The 26,671-nt window shown below is 52.5% G+C and overlaps 2 protein-coding genes across 3 annotated transcripts in view; one reads left to right on the top strand and one right to left on the bottom strand.

Annotated features, from left to right (window-relative positions):
* Positions 1-1,463: 1,463 nt before the first annotated feature.
* Positions 1,464-20,172, bottom strand: ANO9 (anoctamin 9). Of its 2 annotated transcripts, XM_038180655.2 has the most exons (24): positions 19,713-20,172; positions 14,829-14,894; positions 14,487-14,603; positions 13,693-13,832; positions 13,344-13,393; positions 12,704-12,762; positions 12,419-12,501; positions 10,740-10,874; positions 10,533-10,629; positions 10,086-10,146; positions 8,942-9,024; positions 8,370-8,474; positions 7,959-8,123; positions 7,825-7,861; positions 7,243-7,354; positions 6,918-6,975; positions 6,655-6,752; positions 6,283-6,449; positions 5,596-5,748; positions 5,159-5,306; positions 4,581-4,700; positions 4,351-4,444; positions 4,119-4,231; positions 1,464-3,221 (listed from the first exon to the last, which is right to left on the bottom strand). In XM_038180655.2, exons 1-24 carry the CDS (start codon positions 19,716-19,718, stop codon positions 3,194-3,196), a joined length of 2,295 nt encoding a protein of 764 aa, XP_038036583.2. In that variant the 5' UTR covers positions 19,719-20,172; the 3' UTR covers positions 1,464-3,193. The 2 variants fall into 2 exon arrangements, with proteins under 2 accessions (XP_038036583.2, XP_038036584.2); XM_038180656.2 differs by lacking the exons at positions 13,344-13,393; positions 14,487-14,603; positions 14,829-14,894; positions 19,713-20,172 and having other exon boundaries at positions 13,693-13,825.
* A 6,127-nt stretch (positions 20,173-26,299) lies between these two features.
* PTDSS2 (phosphatidylserine synthase 2) overlaps positions 26,300-26,671 on the top strand; it is a 39,831-nt gene continuing 39,459 nt past the window's right edge. The window contains exon 1 of the mRNA XM_027459163.3: positions 26,300-26,500. Within this exon, the coding sequence (XP_027314964.3) occupies positions 26,367-26,500 (134 nt within the window). The 5' untranslated portion in view covers positions 26,300-26,366. The remainder of the gene's footprint in view (positions 26,501-26,671) is intronic.

Genomic DNA, 26,671 nt, shown 5'->3' with positions numbered 1-26,671 from the left:
CCTGTGTGTGGTGGTCAGCCTCTTCTCGCAGATAGCTAGCGATAGGGCTAGAGGGAATGGCCTCAAGTTGCGCCAGGGGAGGTTCAGGCTGGAAATGAGGAGACATTTCTGCTCAAAGAGGGGTTGGGCATTGGGGTGGGTTGCCCAGGGAGGTGGTGGAGTCACTGTCCCTGGGGGTGTTCAAGGAAAGGTTGGACGTGGTGCTTGGGGACATGGTTAAGCGGTGACATTGGTGGTAGGGGGTGGTTGAAGCAGGTGGTCCTGGAGGGCTTTCCATGATGGCTCTGTGATAAAGGATCCCAAGGGACAAACCCCAGCTCATGTCAATGGCAAGGGCAGCAGGAGGCAGGATAGGGACCTGAGGGCTGATAAAACCTTTCTTGTCTATCAGGGTTATTCCCCTGGGTAAGTTGAAGCAAGAGGAAATGGAGCTGATCTTGCTCACAGTGGCAAAAGGACAGAACAAGCCAGAGGGACGAGAGCATTGCATGGTTTGTTTCATTTCCCTGCTTGGTGGTTTGTGGCTTTCCACGTCTGTGGGAGTGAAGTTTTTGGTTTGAGTTAACTTTGGTGCCTTTTGCTGCAGTTCTGGGCAGGGACTCACAGGCATGTCACCCCTGGGAGAGTCACCTTCTGGCCTTGGTAGCAAGGCAGAGTCCTTGCAAGCCCCTCTACTGCTGGAAATATGTGATGGGACCCTCAGGAGACCATAAATATTTGGGGTTCAGCAATAAAATAGCTCTGCCCCCGTTCTGTGCTTTGACAGAGCTGCGTTTTGCCAGGCAGGCAGTGGCTGGGGTTATCACACATGGGGCAGCTGTAGGGAAGGAGCTGGCTCTGCATCCCCAGCTGCAGCCAAAATTCTCTTGATTTGAGGTTGTTGCTTCGGTGTGCGGTGCTGCTGTGGGGTTTGTGACCCCATCCCCCTGATGCTGCCCCCTGGCCCAAGGTGAGCACATGCTGCTGAGGTAGGAAGAGCTCTCTGCCAGCTAGGAGGCAGATGGAAATAACTTTATTGATGGGAGATTGCTAATAGCCGGTTCTTGCTGCATTTAACAGCTTGAAGCTAATTAAGGTTGAGCTACTTAATGCTGCCAGGCGGCTGTGTACCGGAGTTCACCTCCACGTCCCATAAATGAGAGCAGTGCTACAGGATGAGGAGGCACCTAGCAGCAGACATTTAATCACTGTCACTGTTCTTCTCCTTTTCCCAGGAAACGCAGCAGGTGGTGGCTTTTCATTGTTAAATCAGGACAGGGACTCTCCAGGTGTTACAGGAAGGAGCATCACTGTGTACATTTCTTTACAGGGCCTTGGATTATTCTGACTTTTAATTACAGAATGAGACAGATGAGTCCTAATGAAATACTTGTTCCTGACCTATGTTTCTCTGGTTTCATTGTCTGCATCTTTCTGAGTTTGTGTCGTGGCTATACGCTTATTACACATGCTCACACACATGCTTACCCATGTAGCTCCCACGTTTTATTGAGTTCATTCCCACAATTCACCCTGAGGTTTGTATTTCCATTTTACAGAGGAGATAATGAAAGTGTGGAGCTGAAGGTTAAACTTCAAAACTGGTTAAAAGTTTTCAGTTCTCATAAAGAAAAAGACCCTAAAATTCAGAGGTCAGCTTTAAAACTCCCCGGTGGATTTTCCCAGAGCTTACAGGGACCATGACAAAACTGGAAACTGAGCTATAAGGCCCCAGCCTGTGCTCCTGTCTTCCTCATGGATCAAAGTTAGGAAAAAAAAAAAAAAAGAGAGAGAAAATTTGTTTCCCCGTGTTTACCAACCCAACTCAGCAAGGCTGCCGCACACAGGTCTAACATGGCAAGAGGCATCAAAAGGCTGTTTCTGCACCCAACGTTGAGTGAAGGATCCCACGTTTGAGGGCACATTCTCATTTCTGTGTAGTGCCAAACAAACACATCATTCCTTTCAGGCAAATAGCTCTACCTTGAGTTGGTAAATCTTCAGGTAGGCCTGGCAGTAAGCAAAGCAAAGAGACTGGAAATAAATATTTGAAAATCCACAGTGATGGCTGTGACACCAGACCAGCTGTGGCACGTAGCCCCTGCTCTGCTACAGACAAAACCCCCTTGTGTTTGTAGGTAGAAGGGAGAGCTGTAAGGGAAGAGGGGAAGAAATATCAGGCTGGCAGGGCTTGTGTTTAGGCTAGTGGGCCTGTTTTGCAGCAAGAAATAACCCTTTCTAGCCCTGTGACTCTGGATTTTCTGTGTAGCTTAATGCTGTTTTGTTACCCTAGCAAATTATTTATTTTTTTTCCCCACTATGCATGGTCAAAGCACCAACTTCTTTTAATCCTGTCACTAGCCAGCACCTCTCCCCCAGCCCTAATGCTGAGCTAGGTACAAGTGGTCCAGCTCCAGCCCTTTTTTGATTACCCATATGAAGAAAAGAGGGGGTGGAGTAGACAATTCCTTTGGGTGATGTGGATGGCAAAGGAGGGGAGGGGGGAATGGTTCCAGTGTGACTACAGTGACTCATGGCAGCTGAAGATGAGGCTGCTTGCACCTGCGCGGTTAGTGTGTTTATTCACCATTCTCTCATTCTAGCTGAGGTGGGAATGTAATCGAGTCAGAGCAGGTGCAGTGACTTGGCAGGGCCCAGTACAAAAGCCACTCAGGCTAACGAGTTTGTTTTTCCAGCCTGTGAAAGCGCTGGGCTGGAGTTGCAGCCACATGGTAGTTGTGCCGAGAGGAGCATTGTGCTGGCTGGTGTGAGAGAGGAAGGACTGAATTTTCTTGACGGTACAGGAGCAGGGAGGTCACTGAAGGCAGAGGAAAAAGGTGCCAAGGAGTGAGAGGGAATGTGGACTGAAGTAGCTGCCTTTTCCTGCGAGGCTGTGTGGCATGTGAAGGCGATGACTGATGGGGAAGCTCGATCACCTCCTCCAGACCAGCAGCACACTCGCCCAGCCCGTGCCCCAAGTAGCATTCCTGTCTCTACTGAGACTTTCTTCCTCCTCATGGCTGTGCAAGTCATAAAACATCCTGCTCTGTGAAGCTGCCGTCACCTTGTCACTCCCCAGCTCAAGTCCAAAGTTGGGGGAACGTGGCCTGTCTCTGCCAGCGGTGCTGTGGTGGTTCCTCCGGTGCTTGTGGCACTGCTGGGCTGGGGAGAGGGGCTCAGGTCCGTGCTTCTCACTCTCTCCAGTGCGAGGAGGCTACACCTCGGTGGAGTACTCCATCATGCTGCAGGAGAAGGGAGAAGGAGGTTATGGATAGGATATCTGGAAGGAAGGGGGGAAGAGGGGAAAATGTTCTGAGCGGGACTAGGGCCGTTTGCCAGATAGAAGTGGAGAACGATCTGCTCTTTGTGGGAAGTCCCTATGTGTGCAAATCTCTCTGCCAATGGGAAGCTGCAGCCTGGGAGCTGGATGGTGGTGGTGTGATGCTTCCCAAGCCCCACACAGCTCTGCTCTCACCTGGATTTCAGGAGAGGCTTGTGGGGAGGAGCAGGCTGAGCCCTCCTCCAAAGCAGGGTTCAGTCCCAGAGGACAGCAGCACCTACAGCTTTCTGCTAAGTTGGTTCTGCCTCCAGCTGAAATTGTTTTGTGGGTTGCCCCCCTACCCCTCAGCAACGTTTTAAATGGAAAATTTGGACAAAATTGCTGTTTTTTGTTTGTTTGTTTTCGAGCTTGTCTTTCCTAAAGGAAAAGACAAAGGCAAGCAGACTCCTCCTCTGGTGAGCTTTAGTATTGAATCACCCCAGGTGGAACTCTTCTCACTGGCATTGAGGCACTTGAAAGCCAGGCACCTGGGTTGCTCAGTGACACTGCAGGTGTGGAGGGAGGTGGCTCCTCCTCCCCAGGTCATGCAGCCCACCTTTAAATGGACATTTAGTGCTGTAGGCCCTAAGCAGGAGGGGCTGGAATGAAAGCTGGGGAGTAGCTACCTCCAAAAGTGTGATGGAGGAGCTTACCAGAAGGCAGGGACTCATAGCCCCATGCTCCTCTGTGCCCACGGAGTCAAGAAACCCAATCATGGGGCTCTGGAGTGGGCTGATCCTGCAATCAGCCAGGTCTCCAGCTGAACACCATGCTGTCTCTGAGCACAGCAACCCCTGGCACCTTCTGGTGCATCACCCACCTCAGTTCTTTCCGAAGGTTGCTGTGTTTCTCATCCAGAACGTGATTCTTAACTGACTGGGGCACATCAGGGACGTACCAGGCTGCGATCAGCTTGACACACAGAGCCACGTGCTGCAGAAAGCAAACGGAGCCACCGCAGGCAGTGAGTGGCTCCCCAGGTCTGTGCCACCACCCCTGTGTTAGACCCAGCTTCTCTGTGCCTCCTCAGGCAGCCTGCCCTCAGTGCTCACCTCAAAGAGGATGAGGAAGGCAAGCCGGGCTGCGAAGACATGCCAGAACTGGACGGTGTAGCTGTAGTCATCGGCGTTCCTGTAATCCCGGTACCTGCAGCAGAGCCCCATCAGCGCCAGCTCAGGCTCCCCCCTCACAGGGCATCACGTCCCACCTCAGCAGTCCCAGCTCTGGTGGCTTCCTCCAGGGGCTAGGTGCTGTGGTGAGGTGCTGGCAGGGGTGCTGGTACCTGCACTCTGTGATCTTGTCCCAGATGATGTCTGTCTGATTTTCGGCCAGCTTTGTGTGGTGCTCGAAGTCCTGGATGCGGAAGACGGAGAGGCTGTGGTTGATGTAGCCGGTCAGGCAGCTGTGGGGGAGGAAAGGGCACATCTGGGCACAGGAACCCTGCGGCGAGGGGAAATTCCTGCTTTGTGGCCACACTTGGAGAAGTTGTGGCATGCCCTGAAGGAAACTGCAGCTCTTGTGTCCTTTCTTTTGGTAGGGGACTTAAAGGCCCCAGGTGGGAAAAAAGGGAGGGGAGGAGAGGGCATGGGCAGGCACCCAGCTGAAAGTCCTCCCTGCAGCTCTTGGGTGCTTCACCATGCTCTTTCCATTCAGAGGCGCAAGTTCACCCACTGATGTGAGTGAGAGGCTGGCTGCCATGCTGAAGTTGGTGCCATCTGGAAAACTCTTTTTTTGAAGACTTTTGACAACTCTTTTTGACCCTCCCCGCTCTGGGGGAAGCCTCACACTCTTGCACAGAGGCAGGACAGGACACTGCAGGCAGGGCTGCAGGGGTGGGGGCGCCTGCCCAGCAACACTCACTCCACAGCAGTGCTGTTTTTCGTCATGCAGGGGCTGTACGTGTACTTGTAGACCTGCACAGGGATGAAGTCAGACGTGATGGCAATCACAAGTCCGTTCCCGATGACAGCCAGGATGCCAATGGCCTCCAGGACCTGCAGCCAGATTCCTGCAGGAGAGGAGCAGTCACTGAGACCCTCCCGCCAGCTTTTTCCCACTCCCCTGGGGTTGCAAACCCAGCCCCAGCTGGTTTGGCACAGCCAGAAGAGGCCAGAAGGAGAGAGACAAGGTGCTCTTCAACCTCTGCAGGATCTGAACTTGCTTCTCCTTCCGCAAAACGCAGCTCTCCCTGTGGTACTGGCCCCTGGCAAAGGGATGCTCCAGACCTCCCCCCATTAGAAGGGGCTCTCCACCTGCACTGTTTCCCCAAGCAGCAGCTACAGAGGGCCCCGTCTCACCGATGTCATTGGCCTTCCTGGGCACCATGCGCCGGCGCAGCCGCATCATCTTGATGGCATCCAGACGGATCTCGAAGAGGTTGTTGCAGAAAGCCAGCAGCGGGGCGAGGGGAAAGGCAGCCACAAAAATGGTGGTGAAGCTGTACTGGATCACTGCAGAGGGGGGAAATGCCAGGTGATGGCACGGAGCTGCTTTGGAGGGGTCATCCCACAGGGACCCAGCTGCAGTGTGGGCTTGTCCTGCTTAGTGGCTTGTGTCAGAGGGGCCTCACAGGGTTGAAAGGGGGAGATGGACCTGTCTTGGAGACCCTACACCCCCACAGGGGACACCCACCTCTCCCAGAGCTATTGGAGAGGGAACTCTGTGGGGGTCCCACTGGGCACTGGTTGAGCCAGCCAAGCAGAGGGAGCACCTAAGGGTTACGGCCATCACCTTGATGCTCCTAGGAGGAGAGGAAGATGCTAGGCAGGGACCCAAGGCCAACGCAGTTGCCTGTCCTCCCTGACTTTGGGAATGATCTCGGTGTGCCAGGGCTCTTGGAGTGTGGGGCTGGGCATGGAGCTGGGTCTCAGAGCTCTCCCTTGCCTATACAAGGGCTCCCCAAAGTCAGGCTCTCCCCACCCGAGGAGGACATATGGCACGGCACACAGCACCCCTCCTTGCTCACCCTCCCCTTCCCTACGTACCCATCTCCAAGAACTCATCAAACAAGCTGAAGATGTTGACCTCGCTGAGCTGATAGTTGCTCAGCCACTGCTTTTTGCAGGGGTCCTCAGGCTCTTCCTCTTCTCCCACTACCATGTTTCTCTTCTTGGGGCGCTTCTGCCTAGAGCGTATTTTGTGGCCTATCCAGCTGCAAGGGGAGGAAGCAATTTGTACCACTGCCTGCAGAGAACAGCAGGGCTGACCTGCTGGCAGTGACAGCCCTGGAGACCTGATATGGGGAAAAGGAGGAAATCTTGGCCCAAAGGCCAGGGTTGTTCTCTGTAAGAGCTGGGAAGATGTCCTGCATATAGAGGAACACCAGGAGGTGCTCTGCAGGCTGGAGGAGAACTTACGGGACGAGGAACTCCACGAGATTGCTGATGGTCTGCTTGAGCATCATGATGATGGCCATCTGGATGAAGAGGTCGGTGATGCAGCCACTGGGGTGGCACTGCAAAGGGATAAGAGGAGAGGGGTTGGGTACCACAAGCAGCGAGACCTGCCCTGAGGGGCTACTTGGCCCAGCTGAGGCTCAGCAGAACCTTGCTGGGTAGGGGAGAAACGCAGGGTGGGAGTTGTGGTGCGGGGTCAGGGGGTTTCACAGCAAGTCCCTCACCTCCTCCAGCCTCCACTTGCCAGCGATGCGCACGTAGTTCCCTGGGTGGCCATTGATCCTGAGCAGGGAAGCAAGAAGAGTGACATCTGTTGAGCCCCACCGTTGACCCCCCTCTGGATGAATGTTGGAGGATGGAGATGGAGAGCACCGACCCCCAGACATCAGCAGAGAGGCGAGGGGCTCCCCCCACCCACCACACCCTCAGGGAAAGGCCCTGCTGAGCTCCCAGGTGGATTGTGGCCCTCTCCCATCTGCCCTGGGCGCTGTGCTCTGGTGAGGAGGGTGGATGAGATGGGCTCCTCCTGGGCCTCCGGCCACTACTCACCGCCCCAGGAAGAACGCAATGTAGATGAGCGAGGAGAAGTTTGTGAAGAACTGGAAGATGAAGAACTTTATGGTGAAGTTGTTCTCACGCTGGGAGAAGGTCCGTGGTTTCTCTGTAGACAGAAACAGGGCTTTGGTCACACAGTGGTGGGACCTTGCCCCGCTTCCCCTGGATCCCGTGGTAGCCTTGGAGGTTGTAAAGGGGTCTCTGCGCCCTGTGGAGCTCTCCCTGCCCCTTTACCTGAGCCCTTTGAGGGTGGTAAGCCCAGGTTAGAAGAAAGATCCCTCAGAGCCACAAGCTGGGGCAGAAGGGGGCTTCAAGTTGGGAGGAAAACCATGCTATAAGCTCTTCTGTGGTTGTTATTGGCTTCCTGCTCATCTCAACTCTCAGCCTCACTGCCCCTCCAAAGCGTAACGTGTCTGGGGACAGCCAGCTGGGCTGCTGATTTCCCTGGGGACCTGCATGGTGAGAGCTGCCTGGGAGATGCTTCGCAGTGGTGGAGGAAGGGAAGGGGCCATGAGTCTGGCTGCATTTGGGGACTGCTGTGGGGTGCAGGTGCAGGTAGGGGGCAGTTTCCCTTACCCAGGTCACAGAGAAAGAGGGCCACATGCCTGTTGACCTGCAGGAGAGAAGTGTAAAACAAGAGGGGAGCGTTGATGACAGGGGGGAAAAAAGGGGAAACCCCACCACCACCCACCCCGTGCCACACTCTACACCTTGGTCATGATGATGATGGTGAGGTAGTGCAGCACAGCCCCTGTCATCACGGCCACGGTGTTGGCCTGCTCGCGGAGGAATTCAAAGTCGCTCTGGGTGAAGAAAGCCGTCGCGACCACCCGGTAAATGACGAGCGCGTGGGCAATGCCAATCAGCACAGCAATCTGCAGAGGGGTGAGGAGAAGCCGTTCCAGCTGAGGACCACTGGGCCTTCAGACACTGCCTCTCTTCACCACCTGCAACTGGCCTCAAAAGCAAGCCAGTCCTCTTAAGGGGAGGGTTAGAAGTTTGTAACATGGACATCTCCACCTCTCCTCATCTAGACTTTCCTTAGGCCTGTCACACTCACGGGAAGAAATGAGAGTGTCAAGGGTTTGCCTCCTCTACCCTACGTTTATCCTGTCACATACCATGAGCAGAGCCATGATGAGGACGATGGTGCTGCGCAAGTAGGAGTGCTGGTACCGCCGAGGTTCGTGCTGCAAATTATTGATCAGCTCCAAAGCCAGCTCCTCCTAAAAATACATAAATAAAACAAATACATGCACGTATATATATGTATGGAAAATGAAGGATCCAACAGAGCCATTCCCAGGTGGTGGAAAGCCCAGGGTGGTTGTGTAAATGGAGGTGGGGGATGAGCAGAACCAGAGGACAGAACTGAGCACCCAACCCAACCTAGAACAGCATGGCCAGTCCTGACTGAGTTCAAGCACTCGTGCAGGTGAAGAGGGGGCTAGCAATGCAGAGAGGGGAATAGCAATGTGGAGTGGAGACAAGCATCTGCTCAGCTCTCTGGAGGGGTCTGCCTCTCCTGGGACTGTCAAAGGAGCCAGGTGTTGGCTTTGCCCCTTGCTTAAGTGCCTCTATTATGTGTCCACATCCACAGAGAGGTACCTCTGCCGTGTCTCTTCTGCAAGCCTAGCTATCTCCTGCCCTGAAAAGAGAAGCATTAAGCTGGAAAGATGACATCCTTACTTACCTCATCCTCATCCCACATGTACAGGTCCCAGTTGGTGACCACGGTGGCTCTCTGCCTCTTCCACAGCTCCAGGAACACGGTGGCTGTGGGGGGAAGGTGGGAGCACGGTGACCCTCAGGGATGGCCCTGCAGAAGTCACCCCTCCGTTCCACAGCACAGGCTGGGCAGTTGTGTTACCACCCAACCTGATGGCAAAGCTGCTTGGACTGCTCTTGGCCCATGAAGGACAAGCAGCTACCTCTGCACCTCAGCAACCAGAAAGGATCCGGGATGAGCAGCAGTGAAGAAGAGGATGGAGGTACGGGGGTGAGTTTTTTTACTGGGAGTCAGGCCAGCTCTAGGGACTGTAAGGGATTTGATCTAAACCAGAGTAAGCACCAGGGCTAGTCTGCTGTGGTGGGCATGGTTACATGGGGCCAGCCAACCACGTTATTCTGGACTGATGAAAAATGTGCTTTAAAAGATAATAGGCATCCCATGCTGCACCTCAGCACGGCTATGCCTCTGCAAATTAATTTACAGCCACCCACTCTGTTAATTCACCTTCCTAAGCTTGTTTTGTGCAAGATGACCCACAGGGACATGCAAGACCACATCTGTAACCTGCTCAGCAGTGAAACACCCAGCCCAGGTGCTGGCTGGTTAAAACCACGGTGGTGTTTGTAACTGAAAGGGCTGTAGTGAAAGCAGACTAAACATGCAGCTAATATGGTGATGGGATCACACCGACTCAGAGCCCAATGGTCTTCCAGAGAAGCTATAAGATGGTGTGGCAACCTGAGGAGGATTATTGAGGGATGTGGTGGTGCCTCCTTCCTGCAGCTGTGTCCACTTACAGGCAGCTGCTAGAAAAGGACCAGAGTTGGGTGGAGGCTGTGGTGGATGAAGGAGTAAAAGCTCTCAGGCAGGGTGGCTGAGGAGTATTTGAGACGTAGAAAGGAATTTGGGGCATGATTTTATCCCTTGTGTTGTCTGGAGGGGGAGCGGATGGCTCTGGAAGTAGAGGAGCTAGAGACTAAAAAGCCCCTGAATGCTGGAGCTGCGTTGGTGTCCCATTTTCTTCCACCTCCTCTCCCCCTAAGCTATGGCGGGCTGCTCCTCCTTGCAAGCTCTGTGTGTGTGGTGCTGAGACATTGACACCTACCCCAGATGGCCATGAACATGGCAAATATAACTGTCCCCTCGTTGTCAATCATGTGAGTGACCTGGAGAAGATCAAGGAAGAACGTGATGGGGGCACCAAGGAGCACCTTAGGGCTGGGAAGAAGCCTCTGCACTCAGTAGACCTCTTGCCACCCTGATCTCCCAAGAGACAGGTAAAGATGGTGCAGGAGGGCAAAATGCAGGAAGGGGATAGACAGCGGGGACTTGTTAGATCGTGCCAAGTGCTTTTTCCTTGGTCTTTTCATTTTTTTTGGTGGTGGTGGAGACCGTGATCAGGCTAGAGCTTGTCTTCCTTATCAGTGGAGGTCTCCTGCATGTTGTAGCCAACTTGCACAGGGGGTTTTATTTTTGGTGGCGTGGGCACAGCATAAGCTGGGAATTTTCCCATCCTTCACCTTGAGCCTGTCTTGGGAAGGGGGCTACTCACCCTGGCATAGGTGCAGGTGTCAGAGAGCAGCCAGAACGGGCACTTCTGGTCGCAGAGTGGGCACATGATGGTGTTATTGGCTTCGCAGATCTCCTTGCTGGAGAGGAAGGAGTAGAGAGAAGCAAAGGGGAGTGATAGTGGTCAAAGAAATATGCACAGCAAAGGGTGGTGAAGGGGATGTGCATTTGGTGTTCTCAGCTGCCTTACCTCACCTGGCTGGAGTTGAAAACAGTAATCCCAGCCACAAAGACCACCAGGCCCATCAACGCAGCGAACCCCAGCAGGTAGGTGTACCAGCCAAGCCAGGCAAAGTACAGGGCCACCTTCTCACCAAAATAGCACCTGGAAGGAAAGGTGAGATGTGCTTTGGGGCCAACAAGGAGACAATGCTGCTTGGGGTCACTAGGAAATGCTCTTCCACCCCCAAAGGGATAGCCACGTCCAGGAGGGGCAGTGCTGCATATCTGGGCATTTGGTTGGGACTGGGAGAGTCAGCCCAAGTGACCTGGAAGAAGCAGGAGTGGGCAGCAGTTCCCAGGGGATTTTGGCAGCAGAGGGAGATCCTAGGACTCCCTGTGTGTGGACTCTGAGGATGCAGCGAAGAGCACTGTGGATGTTGCTGTGGGGCTGCACAGCAAAGACCTGCTCAGAGCACGGCTCCATCTGAGAGCTGAATGTGGGATGGACAGACACACAGAGCTCTCCTGGTGGGCGTGTGGTGCTGGGCATGATGTCCTGCAGGGTTTGGAGAAGGCAACGAGGTGTTTTCTCCTGTTCTCAGTCAGCCTGGTGACTGAAGCAAACTGCCTTAAGGGTAAATGCGGTCAGATGAATTGTATGCTAGGTAAAAGCGGTGCAAGTGATTGAGAGCCCAAGTTGCAACCCATGTCTACAGAACAGAAAGGCTTCAAAAAGATGAGAGGGCCGCAAGGTGCAACGTTTCTCCAACCAGAGCAATATCCCCTCCTATCTATCATCTATCTCCCTGCAATACTTCCACGTTTCATCCTTCTGACAGCAGCATCTCATTTTTTCTTGTGTGGGCAAGAAGGTTGGAGGCATGGGTAGGAAATGCTGGTAACTACTGACTGAGGGACCTGCCTCCCCTCCGATATTCCGGAGGGGTTCACTCCCTGCCAGCAGTCAGAGGTGGTGATGTGCTCCCTGGCCTGTGTTAAGAAGATGATTTTGTACTTGGCCCCTTGATCCTTCTGTGATAACAACAGGTCAGGATGCATTGACCTTAGAAATGGTGTTTTGTCTGACCTCGAGCACCATGGAGGGATCGAGGCTCCCTGGTGCCCCTGCTAGACTTGCAAACTGTAAGACACGTTTAAGGAAAGAGAATGCAATTTTAGCATTTCATCTCCCTCCCACGGTCCACTGAAAACCTTATGAAGCAGCATGTTATTTTTGCCTTCCTTTTCCTGGCCATGGAGACTTAGTTTTCTTCCCTTTTTTAAAATAGCTGAGCTCTTCCCTGAGTTTTAATGTGGCTTTAGGAGCCCTTTGTTGCCCTTAAAGTCCCAAGTTCAGCCTCAGGCTGGATGTGTTCACTGATACTCTGTTCTCATCTCACCTTCCTTTTGAACATGGAAGAGGGTGGTGGAAAATGAAAGAGGCTAATTAAAAGCTGCTCAGATGCGGGGTTTTTTCATGCTGCAAAATTAGCAGACGGAGCTTGGTGCCTTGGGATACCCTTTAGGCTAAGAACTTCACAAGCTGCAGAAAAGGCCCGATACGTGTGAGAAGAGCCAGGTAGAAACTAATGATTTAAAACAAAACAAAACAAAAAACAGGAGCTTGGGAAGGGGTTTCAGGTGAAGGGGTTTCAGGTGGGGCCTCTTGGCTAGATGGATCCCCTGTGCCTCTTCTGCCTACGTTACCTGATCTTCTCAATCGGCTGTTGGCAAAATATATCTCTCCAGCGAGCCCACTTCTCCTTTAGGAATTCTCTTACCTCTTCTTTCTGGAGAGCAGAGAAATTGATTGGACCCAGGAACATCAGGGCAACCTTAATCCCCAGCCCAGCTCCCATCTGGAGCCCGGTTGTGCCCCACATCCAGGTGTGTCCCGATACAGCCCCAGTTACCCAAAGCTCTCTCCCACCCGGTCTGGCTCCTCCACCTCTTGTGGCTTTTCCTCCCAGGCATCTGTGTACTTGGCCTCACCTCATGCAGTGGAAACATTGCCTCAAAAACGTTCTTCTTTATCAGGTCACGCAGCTTCTCTGGTAGCAGAGTGGAACAGGAAGGATTAGTGACACGGTGACACAAAGCTTTGCTTTCCCCCCTGCACGTTTCCTGACAGGCAGCATCACCCAAAATCTTTTCTGAAGCCTTAAGGGCGGGGACAGAAAAAAAAAAGTGCCTGGGAGAGGCTGAGCTATCCGGAAGGGATCAGTGCTAATCCTTGTGGTTTTGCTGCTCAGCTGGGATGCCGCAGGCTGTGTTGGGGCTGGTGCTGGGAGTGAGCCAGGTAGACAGGTCCTCAGAGACAGCTGGAGAGCCAGCACCTTTGCTACCTCTCCTGCTGATCCCAGGGTGCCAGAGAGGGACAAGCCTTTTTGGGGACACAGAAGGGTGGCAGTGGATTTGGGGAAAGGGAATAGCAGACCATTGATGGTTCCTGCAGTCCACATTTCCCAGCCTCTGGATACAGCAGCAAATTGACCTCCCAGAGCTGCACCTCTTTTTTTGTCACATCCCCACCCAAGGGTGCTGGGATGCCTGTGCCTGGCACAGGGCAGGAGCTGTGCTTATCCCCTGGGGATAAGGGGGATGTAAGGGCTCACTGGCCCCGTTCCCTTACCGAGGTCAGGTGTGACCGTGTTCTGCAAGATGAAGTTCACAATCCGTATCCTGAGCAAGGAGAAACTGGGATTAAAGGGAAGCCTGAGGATACAGACTGGTGGTGTTGCCCCAGAGAGAGGGGAAGGAAAGGGAGGTGTGCACCAGTCCCCAGGGAAGGAAGTGGGGAAGAAACAGGGATCTGCTTGTGGACAGTGAGGAGCTGGCCACTTTGCACCAACGGTGGTAATTTGCTTTCTGTGGAGAATGAAAAGCCTGGCACAGTTGTGAGCTGAGATGAAAAATAGATGCTGGTGTGGTGGTAAGGGGCTGCAAGGTGCTGGAAGGCAGCAGCCCAGCTCAGGACCCACCTGGTCGTCACTGGTATGTCATGATGGGCATCGGAGTCTTGCAGCCGGCTGTCCTGAGGGTTCCTCAGGAGCCACTGGTATTTCCGGAAGATATGTTTCGGGGCACGGACCCCATAAAATAGCTTCTTGTCCTCAATTTTCTAGTGGGTAGAAGAGAGAGGCTGTTAGAGCAATGCAGACAGGTAAAAAAAGGCAGAGCTGTAAAATCCAAGGGCTGTGTGAGTCCTGGGGCTGGGGTCTCCCCTGGGTGCATGTGCTGTGTGTTTTACACATGGTGGGCTGATTGGTTTGAGGGTTTGGGTCTCTTCCTGGGGCCTGAACTAGGCTGGGATCCTGGGTTCCACAAAACATCCCCAGCCTCTTGTTCTTGAAAGAGAAATAACCTCTGTCTCACCTTCCTCTTCTTTTTAAAATATGATCTGCTGAAAACAGATAAACTGATAATTGGGGTGATTAAAATGAACTGCTGGTTCGGAAATGCTTTAGTGTAGCGTGAAAGATATAGGTGACCTAAAGAGCATCTGATAATTGTGCTAAGTAATTATAGAGATTTTGTGAGTGTGAATTCCAGTTCAAAACTTAGTTTTCACATAGAGATATGAAGGTCAATAAACTCACCCAAATTCTTATGTCACTAATGAGTATTTTGGTTGTTTCTGTGTACACACATGATAGTACAGGGATAGATTTTTTTTTTTTCTGGCTTTAATTATCTTTCTTTAACCTTCCCTTAGAAGCCAGTTTTTTACAGACCTTGCGTTACGTAGCAGATACCCATACCTGCTGCCCCTTACCTTGATGGCGAACCCCTTCTTGCTCAGCTCATCCAGGAACTTCTTCCTCTTGATCTCCTTCGTGCTGCCCACTTCGTGGATGTCGCTCACGAGGACGAAATCCCACTTCTCTTCATCCTGCCCACAGAAAATACGAGGGAATTAATGGGGATGACAAGCTCTCCCATTTGGCTCCAGTCCATCTGAGGTTTGGACCTTTCTCTATAGAGGTGCCCTGGGGACTGGCATTGAGCAGAAGAGTAGGGATGGGGAAACTGAGGCAGCTGCTGCCATGGTGTTCCCCCCCAAATCCACGTTTTTGAGCTCTGAACTCACTGTGAGTGCAGAGGGACCCGAGCTTACCGCAGAGGCAAATGGATCTGAGTCTTCAAAGGGAAAATTTCTCCAGGGGGTCAACAGAATTTCATCCTGTGGAAGAAGAGAAAACCAGCAAAGACTTCAGTGGGGTCTCTGTGAGATCCTGTGTTTGGACACAGAGCAAACCTCTCTCTGCAAACACCTGGATGGCTTTGCAATGCTTTGGGTTAGGTCTTGCCCATGCTGCTGGAGGCAATGGGGTCAAGCTGCCCTGCTCCAGCTGGTGAGAGCAGGTAAGCAGCACTCTGCTTGTGGTATGGAGAATCCCATCTTTAATAGTGTAGGCAAGGGATGTGCAGTGTTGTCTGCCAACCCAGCACTGTATGTGGTCTGCACAGGCTCTGTCAGGCTGTCCAAGCTAGGGATGTTTGGTAATAGCAGGAGAAAGGCATCCTGAAAGAGAATATGGGCCAGAGGATCTTGGGCATGCCCCAGCTGGGCTGGTGGAGGTGTGTAGTTGGACTGAAAGAGTAAAGCAAAGAGTGGTTCCTGCCCATCAGCAGAGATTGTGAGATAAATAACCTGCTGGGGTGAAGCAGAGTGCATTGACTTGTGGTTTATCTGAAGAACCAAATGAGTCCAAAATTAAGGCAGGTTGGACAGCATTTTGGACAGCATGACAGAAGGGTCTTCCTGCGAGGTGAAGCTGCTGGGATCAGCCAGGCTCCCTGCGCTCGGTTCTGCTAGTCTCGCATTCATGCCTCTCCCAGTGGCTGTGAGGGGGTACCTGGGGAGGGATGTTTTGTCCAAAACCTCCTCCCATGCACTCTTGGTCTCCAGCTCAGGCTCTTTCTGAGTCAATAAATGTGTCTTTGTGTTTGAGGATCCTTGAGGGATTGCTGCTCCATGGGCAAGGGCAGCCTTGTTTTGATCTTGTAATGCCTCGTATCTACGGAGTCCTGGGGCCCCGAGGGAGCCAGCCAGCAGAACAAAACCTCCTTCTGTTCTGGACTTCACTCCTCCTTGTTTCACCCGGTGCCCTGACATCTGTACCAGAGGAGTGTGGATGCTTAACTCACTCCCTCTCCGTGCATCAATGGTTTTTACAAGACTTTCATCCACCTTTTCTGCTCTTTACTGTTCCCTTTCAGGTAGGGAGCTTAGCTTTTTGGCCAGGAAGGGGAAGGCAGTTTTGAAGCCTCTGGACCAGAGAGTGGGGCGCAGGCAATGGGAGGCTTGCGCAGCAAACAGGGTGGAAAATAATTCCTTGGAAAGCACCACAAATGGCTCAGTCTGGGGCCCGGGGCAGCTGGCACTTGGCTTCTTCCTGCTGACCTCCTGTGCACTGCCAGCTCGAAAGAGAGGCTGTGCAGGAGTGAACACGCAATTATGCTCAGGCACCCAAGTGAGTCTGAGCCTAATCATGCTCAGACACCCAAGCGGAGTGGTTTTGGGGATACACGAAGCAAGTAATATGATGTTGTGGCAGTAGGTGCCCTCGGTCCAGCCTAGGGTGCTCCTTCTCTGAGGGATGCTGCAGAGAGCACCCTAGGGTGGCCTGGATCTGGTGGTGGGTGCCCAGTACAGGGGCATGTCAGCTTCAAAACACTTTGTCCCCATCCTCTGTGCCTGGCCTCCCCAGCATGATCTCATCCCGGTCCCGCAGCTGTAGTTGCTCTTAGGCAAGAGAGGATTAGTCCAACCAGCCCTTCAGTGGGTTGGAGAGAAGGTGCTGGGCTTCAGATCCCAGTGAGCCTAATGAGTTTAATAAAGACCTGCTCTGAAGGCCGTGCTGTTACAAGGGCAGGGAATTGATCTTGTCTTAAAAGTGACATTTTTAAAAATGTCAATTTCTTTTTGCAGTTCTTTGGTGTGATTCATGGTGCAGCCCCGCAAATAGTTATGCTGCTGTTTCTAAGGGCACGGTGATGCAGCACAGAAGAAAGAAGAAGCTGCTGGGGAAGGGGATATCATCAATCAGGATTGCCACCGAAGACTTTGTGTCCCAAAAAATCGGCCAGCCAGACGAGTTCATCCAGCTGTAATCCCGGGAGTGGAGCCCTGGTGGTGCAACCAAGTCCTGATGTAAGATCTGGATCCCAAGCTTCCACTGAAGAAAGAATGAGGCCAAGGGAGCCAGCAAGACTGAGATGAGGAAAGGGCTGAAACGCTCTGCCAAATACTTTCTAATGTGGAGCCACGGCCCTGGCTTCACCCAGAGTACAAGAGCAGTGGGGAGACTGTGAAAGTCAAAGCATGAAGACTCAGGAAGATGGATCCCCCCCAAAGAGGTGCTGCTACGGTAAGAACCAGTGCTTCCCGCTGCTGAAAGGTTCCTCAGTTAAAGCCATGACACAAAGGGCATTTGTGGTGCTGTCATTTGCTCCATCCAAGCCCTGAGCAGGCTTTGGGGTGGGAGAAGTGGCTTTTCACTCGGGTTGGTCTCCCCAGGTGGGTAAGAACCAAGCTGGCTCTACCTGTCCCAGTCCAAGAGCCCGTCTCTGGGCACAGGGAGGGAGCAGGAGTCCCATCAGGTCTCTGCCCCTGCTCCTGATGCTCGGATGCTGGCACAGATCTGGGCTGGCACCACCTCTCTGCAGGTTGCGTTGTCTCATTCCTGCCTGGCTGGTTTCTCACAGCCTGTGCGTGCACCAACCTCATCCTGCAAAGCCTGCCAGCCTTTCGGCTCGAGCAGTGATCCCTACAATGCTGAGGGTACCCTTTTGTACCCTAGGTGTTCCCAGACGCACCCCTACGCTGCTGTCCAACTGGTGTCAGCCCCAGCAGAGCTCAGGAGAAGGTGGACGGATCTGTTAGTATTGCAGCTTCTGTTTCCAGGTGGCCCAGGCATGTCATCTGCATGCGCGGTCCCCTACTGGGAGGCAAAGCATCCTGACCAGCACTGCCTACCCCAGAGAAAAACTTCTGAAGGGATTACCGAGGCAGGTTCATGCACAGGTAGGAACCTACCAAGGTAGGTTCATTCACCCTCACACCCTGTGGTGCCACCAGCCCCTGAGTCCTGCTCTGTCCCTGCAGAGCTCCAGCAGAGCATCCTCCCTCTGCCAGCACTCCCTGTCATAACGTGGCCAGTCTCCTGGACCTGACGCTGCCAGATCCTGCCCTTGTTTCTGCTTGTTTCTGAAACAACAAGCACTGATCTTAATCCCAAGCGGGACCTGTTACTTTTTAATCTTCCCCAGAATCAGTGGGGATGCTTCTCAGGCCACCTGCGTACAGCTGTCGAGGCAATAAGGATGTCGTGGAAGCAGGGTCTGCAGCAGCTCGGCAGGCTTGTCTCTGTGTTCCCATAGCAATAGGATTTACCACCTGGTCCCCCCTCTGCAGGCACCGTGAGTCCCTCTGTGTAGGACTGAAAAACAGTGTGTGTGGGGGGGAGAAGGATTTGCAAATTATTTGCAGATCAGTGCAGATGATTCCTGGTGCCCACCTCTGGAGTGCTAATAGGAAAAATTGCATTCAGCTGCAGGGGGGGAGGTTTGCAGACCTGGGATGACAGAAGGGTGGAGTTTCAGCAGGCTTAATTCTCGGTGGCTGCTGACATCCATGCAAAGGCTGTGTTAAGCTTCCTCTGCTGGGGCTGCTGTGCAGGAGCCCTGCCTGCTTTTGAGGCCAGATGTGTCTCATGCGAAGGGACAGCTGCAGAAGGCAGGGACTTTGGATCATTAGGGATCCCACACCTATTTCTCTGGCCCTGGGGACTGGCAGCACTAATCTGGCGACAGCTGCTTTGCTCTGGAAGCATGAGGCAGCCGGGTCAGCCTCGTGTGTGGGCAAGGCTGCCTCAGCTCCGAAGCGGTTGTATAAACCATGGACTCTACTCCTTGCTATCAAGAAGGATGGTTCCCATTTAGCCCTTTTCCTGTGCTGTGCTTGGAGCAGGGTTGGAAGCACGCTCTGCCAAGCCATGGGAGAAGCAACTTGCACAAAGAGCAGTGTTTTCGCTGGCGAGGAGGGTTTGCGTGCCCTGAAGTGTGCCAGTTTTCTCTCCAGCTGTACCACAGGATCCTTGTAGGCAGCCAGGTGTCCTGATCCCCATGCAAGGAGGTCACCGGATCCTTTTGAGGTACCCTGGGGCTGGAAGTGTAGTCAGCTCTGTGAGTAACCGAGGCCAACCACCTGGGCAGGATCCGGCATCCTTGTTTTCCTTTCCAGCTGTAGATTGGTGAAAGTTTGGGTGGTTCCTGTCACCCACACAAAGGTGACCGGACTGCTATCTTGTCTTGGGGATGATTCCTACAAACGCTTCCTGTGCTCTCCTCCCTTCCCCTGGAGCTCTTCCACCTTACCTCATAGCTTCCTAAGAAACGTGACAATATTTGATCGAACAGGCAGACAGTTTGCCTTTTGAACAAAATAAAGTTTATCTTTTCTTTCAAGCCAAAGAAACAAATCTTTGCAGCTCCCCTTCTCCCCTGGCATTATTTCAGGCGCTCCTGTAATATGGGGGGCTGGAACAAGCATTGTCTTTTCCTGGGCATGTAGAAACTAAAGATCTGGTCTCAGCCTTCTTAAAACCAAGCCACGCTCCTGTGATCTGCTCTCTGGAAACTCTGAGCTGTGGCATTGAGGTGTTGGGTCCATGTGTGACCCCCCCCTGCACCTCTGGGGTGGTGTGTGGAGCTCAGCCCTGCCTCGCTCCCACGCTGGAGGTACTGTGGGGAAACTGCAGAGCAAGCACAGCGTACTGCTTTCCCCTTTACGTAGTCATGATAAGAACGAGATTGCTCACTGGAAAGAGGAACTGAGGTTTTATGGTAGTTTTTGAGTACCCTGGGGGCTGACAGCATGTGAGTGGCAGAGATCAGCGCTTACAGCATAGGAATTTCCAAGCTGCAGATGGCTCTGAGGTGCTGGAAAAAAAAACACCCACCTCGTGGAAATTGCTGAGCAGTTTCTATTTCCTACCTGCATGGTGAAGTCTTTCTCTTCCCACCACCTGCTCTCCTTTGGCTCCTCCTGGTCCCTCGGGAGCTGTCTTGTCAGGCCGGTGCTGTGGCGGAGGCTGCAGGTGGAGCGGGCTGCGAGGTTCCTGAGGTTTTTTGGCAGGAGGTGGTCGGCTTCCCCAGCACCTCTGCCTGAGGTCTCATGTGAACGGGAGTGGTGACTTCCGTGTGGGACACCCTCCTGCCTTGGGAGGGAGCTGCTTCTGCTCGGCAGTGGGCAGATAGGAAGGAGGAGGTGAGAAATTTGCCCTTCACCCTTGTTCAAAGGAGTGGCAAGCCCAGTACCGCCCAGCGGCGTAGGCTGATAACCCCGTAGAGTCGGCCTTCGTGGCTCCTCTTGTTAGCTCGGTGAGAGCACCTTGGGCACCTGTCTTCCTTCTCGGATACAGAGCCACTCGCTGTGTCCTCTGAACACCCCCGAGGAGGTTTCACAAGCAGGGGCCAAAATGAGGAAGGAAGTTAGCAGAAATTAGAAGAAGGAAATGAGCAGAAGCTCTAGAAAGCATTAAATGCTTCACTTCAGGCTGAGAAATAAAGAGCTGGGAATAAGCACTAAACCTTAAAAAAAAAAAAAAAAAAAGTTTTTTAAAAAAATCTGAGCTGTGCACGATCTGTCTCATTCTTGGGGGGAACTCTGGGCTCCATGGAAGAGACGGTAGGAGCAGCACAGGCTTTGAGAGTGAACAGGATGAGGTCATAAGCAAGTTTTTTAACTGCCAGGACAAGGAAAAGAGGCCAAGTAGGAGCTTCCAGGTAAGTGAGGATGCTCTCCATGGTTTTTCAGTGGCCCAGTGTTTTCTGTTCCTCTTGTATTTCCCAGTCTGGTCTTCCCAAACCACACAGAAAATCTGGCTCCCTGGAAGGGCTGAACAGAGACCGATAAATCCTTCTTCACGCCTCGCTGGCTGCCGAAAACAGCACTGGAAGTTGTGCACTTCGTTCTCCCATATGCGATAGTGCTGCTGCGTGCGGGGCCTCAGCGTCCAGTGCCAACAAGTATGGGAACATCTCCCAGTGTTTTACAGTCCCTCAGAACAAGTGTTCCCTCCCTTGTGGCTGAAGAGGGAAGCATCAAAGTGTGCCCTGAATATTCCCCCAAACCACATAGGCCGCTTGCCTCCCCCTGCTCCTTAAAATCTTGTCACTTCTAAGCAGATGTGATTTACTAGCGTGTGACAGCTTCAGTCCCTGCTTCCCTGATGGCATTTGTGGCAAGGTGCTTGGAGGTGACCCACTGGAAATCATAAATGAAACACAAATGTTTTTGTTTGCTTGCTTATATGATCACAAAGGCTCAATTCATCCAGACCTACAGCTTGGAGCCGGGTATAGCGCTCTCTTTTTACAAGAGACAGTGAAAACATGATGTGTGAGCCATGTCTGACAACTCTCCCTATATGTTTTATGGTGGTTTCTTGTTTTAGTTTCCAAGATAAGAAGAGCTGCCTTTTCCCAGAAGAGTTAGTCATCCCCTGGTTTGGATTCTCCTGTGCTCTCCGAGTGCGTTGCGTTGGGTAGCTCTTATATAAAATGAGTCCTGGGGGGTAACCCAGGTGTATCTTGGCAGGAAAGGCAGCTGGCATCTCCACGCTGTTTTTTGCAGTCATTCTGTGGCTTTGCCAAGTGCCTTGAACAGACGGTGAATCAGCCCTGCAATTACCATTTTTTAAAAAGAGCCGTCTTCTGGATTTCCTGCTGTGTTTGAAGTCAAGGGTAGAGCAGGGCAAGGAGCGACCTTTAGCCTCCCAGAAGCGATCTGTAGGGCTGGCCAGAAGGGGAAAACTGTCCTAATTGCCAGCAGCTCCCCACGGGTGTGGGAGAACACGCATGTGTTTATGTGGGAAAGGAGTGAAGCCTTTTAAGACAGGATCCATGGTGCTTTCCATGTCTCCCGACAGAATATCAAAGCCCTTTGCAATTTGAGCACGGCTGGGTTAAACGGAAAGGTGGGACAGCCACGTGGCTCTACCTGCACATCTGTGTCTTCGTCCTGCAAACTTTGCCAGGGAGGGCTGGGAGGACTTTGCTCTGCAGATAGGGCAGCTCACTGAACACGGGCAGCAGCTGCTTCCAGCACCAGTCCCAAGAGCTCGTGGGCTTTGCTAGCCAGCGGGGAAGGTGAGTCTGTGCCTGCAGACTGGCTCTTTGTCCTAGGTGTTCGACCTCTGTGGTGTCTCTCATGGCATTTGGAGGAAACAATGAACTTTTTCTTCTTCAGTTCAGGAGGCATTTGGCTCTGCCCTGGCAAGATTCAGCTCCTTTTGCAGCGAGGCCAGCAGCCAAATTGATGGTGTGCTTATTTCAGTGCTTTCCTCCTCACGTAACTCTCCTGCAACACTCTGCCTTGGTGTTTAGTGTTCTTGGGGGAACGGTGCTGAGGATGGCAGCATGGGAAACTAAAAGCAGGGGGGGAAAATTATGAACTCTCCAGCCTGTCGGTGGAAAATCTGGTTAAGGCGTGAGGTGTTGCGAAGCTCCAGCTTGTGCGTTTGCTGAGGCATTGCAACAGCACAAATGCTTTGTAAGCAGCCAGAGTGATCTGAGATGGTATCGCCCGTAACGGTTTATTGCTGCTGGGGTCAGTCACGTGAATACCTCCTAATCTGCTGTGGTATCACATCAGCCTGACACGTTTCAACCACTTTGGGCAGTGGTTTGACCTGCACTGAGCGAGGCAGTACTGAAGCTCTCTAGGAGCACTCCCTTGTCCTGTCAGTCCCAGCCAGACGTGATTTCCATCTGAGAAGTGGTAACAGACAGTTGAAAGCTTCATGTATTAAACCACTTCTACTAGAAAGAGGATGCCTGTCTACATCTTGCCTCGCAGTGATGCTTTCTGACAGAGCAGTCCTCTTCTGAGTGCTCCAAAGTGATCCTGCATGCATGCAGCCCTAATTTAGGATGGTGATAAAGTATTTATTTGGTCTTTTAGGTCCCCAGGGCCTCTGATTTCTTTCCTTCTTTCCAAGAGTTTGAAGGGTATTGCCTTCCTGTGCATCTGGCTGGAAGGACACAAAGGAAGAAAGATCATTTGGAAGAAGTTGTTTAAATGTGGTTGGTGTCAAACTGCAACTTTTTAAATTATTATTATTATTTTTTTTGTTAGAAGGGCTGTGTTTCAGTGAGGCACCTCTGTGCCACTTATGAACTGACTGGAGGCAGAGATCCTTCATCCTGCCCAGATATGCAGAGATGAGAACTGGCTGCTCAGCCTCGTGTGGCAGCCTAGCACCCAGAGAGATCCTTAGCAATTAAAGAAATTAGCCATTCTGTTTGTGCAAGATGAGTGGCATAAAATGGGTAGAGGAAAAAAAAAAAAAAAAGTTTGTAGGACTTTGGCTTAATTTTGAAGACATCAGTCAAAAAACAGAAGTTTCCAAGAAAATGTGCTAAGGGAAATGGGCAGAAGATAATTCACATTGGGCTTGAATCCTACCTGCTATTGGAAAAGCAGGGAAGACAAGAATCAGACAGAAGCCAGCGATGTCGAGCCACTGTATAAAGCCTAATACTTGCCGAACATACGAAGCTTCAGGTTTGATTGCAGTGCATATGTTTCTCAGCAGCTATAAAAAAATCTTATTAGACAACAGTGCTAATGAGCAAGCTGTCCAGATACTGAGAGCCTGGCAAGAATATATTGGGTCTGAATGCTCGAGCTGCTGTCATCTAGCACCACCAGCTGTGCTGTGGAGATAGTTCAAGGGAAGTGGTTCTGGATGGGAAAATTTCCACTTTTGAGGGCAAAACTTGTTTTGAAATTTGAGACTAAGGCAGAGGAAGAGCCAGTGTGCTGGAGAGGGCCAGCTGTGGCTCCGGAGGTGACAGAAAGCAGCACGTTGTAGCCTTCTGGCTGTGCGAGGTGGTGCTGCTCCAGGTGAAAGTACTGGGGGGCTTCATCCTGTAAGGTGTGGAAACATGGAAGTGCTGCTGGAAGGGGCCTCTGGAGGTCTCCAGTCTAACCTCCTGCTCCAAGTGGGTGAACTGTTGGCATAAGATCCTCGGGGCTCTGTCTGGCTGAGTCTTGAAAGCCTCAATTGACAGAGATTCATTCCTCCACCTCTTCACGTGACCTGGTGCTGCACAACCCTCCTCATGAAAAAACTTCTTCCAAAGTCCTGACTGCACTTCGCAAGCTGCATTTTATGCCATCAGCTCTAACTTCTGCTCTGGCTGTACGATTTTAGCCTCTTGTGCATTTCTTCCAGCTGTACCAGGCCAATGAGCTGTAGCTCCTTGAAAAAAAGACCCTCAGAAAAGCTGGGTCCTGGAGAATTTCTGCCTGTCCTGAAGGCCCAAAGCAGTGGTGATGGACCCATGTCAATAGATATAAGAAGGGTAGGAATCCATAAGCGCCCAGAAGGTTTGGACCTGACTCAGTGTTTGCCGTGACCGCAGAAAGCTGCGTCAGCTGTTGCCTGGTGAGTACTGTTCTTAATTTGTTTTGCACATGTCAGGGCTTTAGGCTGGGCAGAAAGGGACACTAACGTAGAGCTTGTTTAGTTTTCCTTTGTGAGATGTGGTGGATGTTCCCAATGTGACGCAAAGCTGTGTGACTGCAGCCTTTGCTTTTGCAGTGGGAGCTGGTGGCATCTCTTGGAACAGGCTAAGGTCTCATAAAACATAGCAGGGCTGCCAGGAGAGAGAGGGCATTTCAGGTCAGTAGGAGACTGTGCAGTAGCCTGAAGTGTACCTGCAGAATTGTTTTTTTTCTCAAAGGGCAGCAGTATTCAGCCTTCTTGGAAAATCTTTGGTTGAATCCTTGCTCAGGTGTGGCAGCTACACAGACTTGCTCTGTCTTTAACAAGAGAGCAAACAAGCAGAATGGTAGCGTTGCCAACCCAGCGAAGCTCCTTTCACACACAAATGGCTCTAATAGCTCCTAGCTGGTGGTTACAAGCAATCCCTGCTGCTCATCACCCTGCACACCTTGCTCTTTGCCTAGCTGGCTGCTGCCATCATGCGGCCAGCTCATTCCTTCACAGTCACAGAAATATTTTCCCTCCTTTCTTTTTTGGCTTCTCGTCTTTGCTCCTCCAGGGTTTTCTTCTCCCATGTGGTGTCTGCTAACACAGAAAGCACCAGGATGGCTCTAGCATCTTGCTGGAAAGAAAGGCCTCCCTACCCGCAGGCCAGGAGCAGTATCTCACGTTTGGGTTTATTCTGGTCGAAGAGCCTGATCCTCACCATGAGTTTGGAAAGCTCAGGATGTTCTGCTGCAGGTAAGAGACCCCACAAGGGGTCAAGGAGGAATAAGAATACAGCAGGCCTGGGGGCATGGGAGCACCCAACCCGTGCATCTGGACTTGCCTTTCTAGCAATATCCTCATGTGTGTCTGAACAAGCAAGCAGGTGGCTCCTATGCGACCACTAGTCCTGGTCAGGCTGCCCATTGGGAAACTGAAAGCTTTTGCCAGCAAAATGCTGCCACTTTTGCAAATGCAAAAACTGATTATAAATAGTTAATGTTTCAGTCCGCAAGGAGCTGGGACAACCAGGATGCCAGGGGTGGAAGGAACATGAGTGCACGCTCTGGGCTCCTTGAAAGCTGCAGAACAGTCTGGCAAGGATCACTTGTCCCCAGATAATTCAAGTGAGTAGACATAAAAATAAGCCATTTTCTTTAATTACTTTCTTTATTCTTTCATGACTTTTGTCAAAAGATACAGAAATTGAGCATCAAATATTGCCACAATACTGCTACTGTCTACAGAAGCTGAGATGTACTTGTGTACTCTTAGCATAACATTGTCCTGTTCCAGCTGAAAGGGCTGTTTTCCCAATTGGTTTTGTTTTGTTTTTCCTGCAGACAGAGCAAATACCTGCCACAGTGAGCTGTAACTACACCCCCAACAAAGAATACTTTCAGGTTTCACAAGCTCAAGGTGCATTCACCAAGGATCAGCCAGGAAATGGCTGATGGCGCTGGGGATGCTTGCAGGGAAACTGAACAGTCAGAGTCAACAGCCTGAAACCCTGCTGAGCCTTTGGTTAGCCCCAGCTCCCTTCTCCCACCCTGTTTTCAACAAGCTTTGTGAACTTCTTGCTCTGGGGGTGCTGCGCTTTGTGATCGGCAGTGAGGATAATGGAGCAACTTTTGAAGTGACATCTGTGAAGTGACCTGTGTGGGGCCGTGACCATACGATGGAATGGCTGGGGTTGGAAGGGACCTCAGAGATCATGAAGTTCCACGGGCAGGGACAAGATGCCCGGGGACCTCCTCCTCCACCATCCTCCATTGCCCCCACAGGAGTTGCCCTCAGCGGACAGCTTCCTGAGGGGACGGAGGAAGCCATGACAAAGACAGAAGAGCCCTAGGGAGGAGTGCGACTTGTGCTGTGTGACACACCCCTTGAGGGGGACAGCCCCGGGGATGTCAGTGCGCTGCCCATGAGGAAACCACCCCGAGGGGCAGCTCGGCGCCATGCCCCCCTCAGGCCGCCATGACAACGGGAGCCTCCCCCCTCCCTCCATTCCCCCCTCCCTCCCCGCTGTGCGCTTGCGCGCGGCCCCGCGCACCTCGGCGGGGGCGCGCCCCGCCCTTTCCCCTCCCCTTCCCTCTGCCGAGCGCGGCCTCGGCGCGCACCCGTGGCGGGCACGCGCGGCCGTGGCCGCCATGAGGCGCGGCGAGCGCCGAGGCCCCGGCGGGGCGCTGGGCAAGGCCGCCCTGGAGGAGCAGCCCGACGGCCCCGGCCCCCGCCGCAGCACCGAGTCCGAGGTGTACGACGACGGCACCAACACTTTCTTCTGGTGAGGAGACAAAAAGCGGGGGGGATGTCGCGATAGCGGGGTGCCCGCTGCAGCCCTGCGGGTCCCCGCGGGTGCTGAGGAGGGCGTTTTGGGGCAGCAAGGGGGCGAGCACCTCGGTGGAGAAGGAGCCGGGCACAGCCCCTGTGGAGGGTTTGGCTCTGGCATTTGGGA

This window comes from Anas platyrhynchos, chromosome 5 (genome assembly GCF_047663525.1).
Source record: "Anas platyrhynchos isolate ZD024472 breed Pekin duck chromosome 5, IASCAAS_PekinDuck_T2T, whole genome shotgun sequence".
Taxonomy (NCBI): Eukaryota; Metazoa; Chordata; class Aves; order Anseriformes; family Anatidae; genus Anas; species Anas platyrhynchos.
This window is presented reverse-complemented; position numbering and strand designations above follow the sequence as displayed.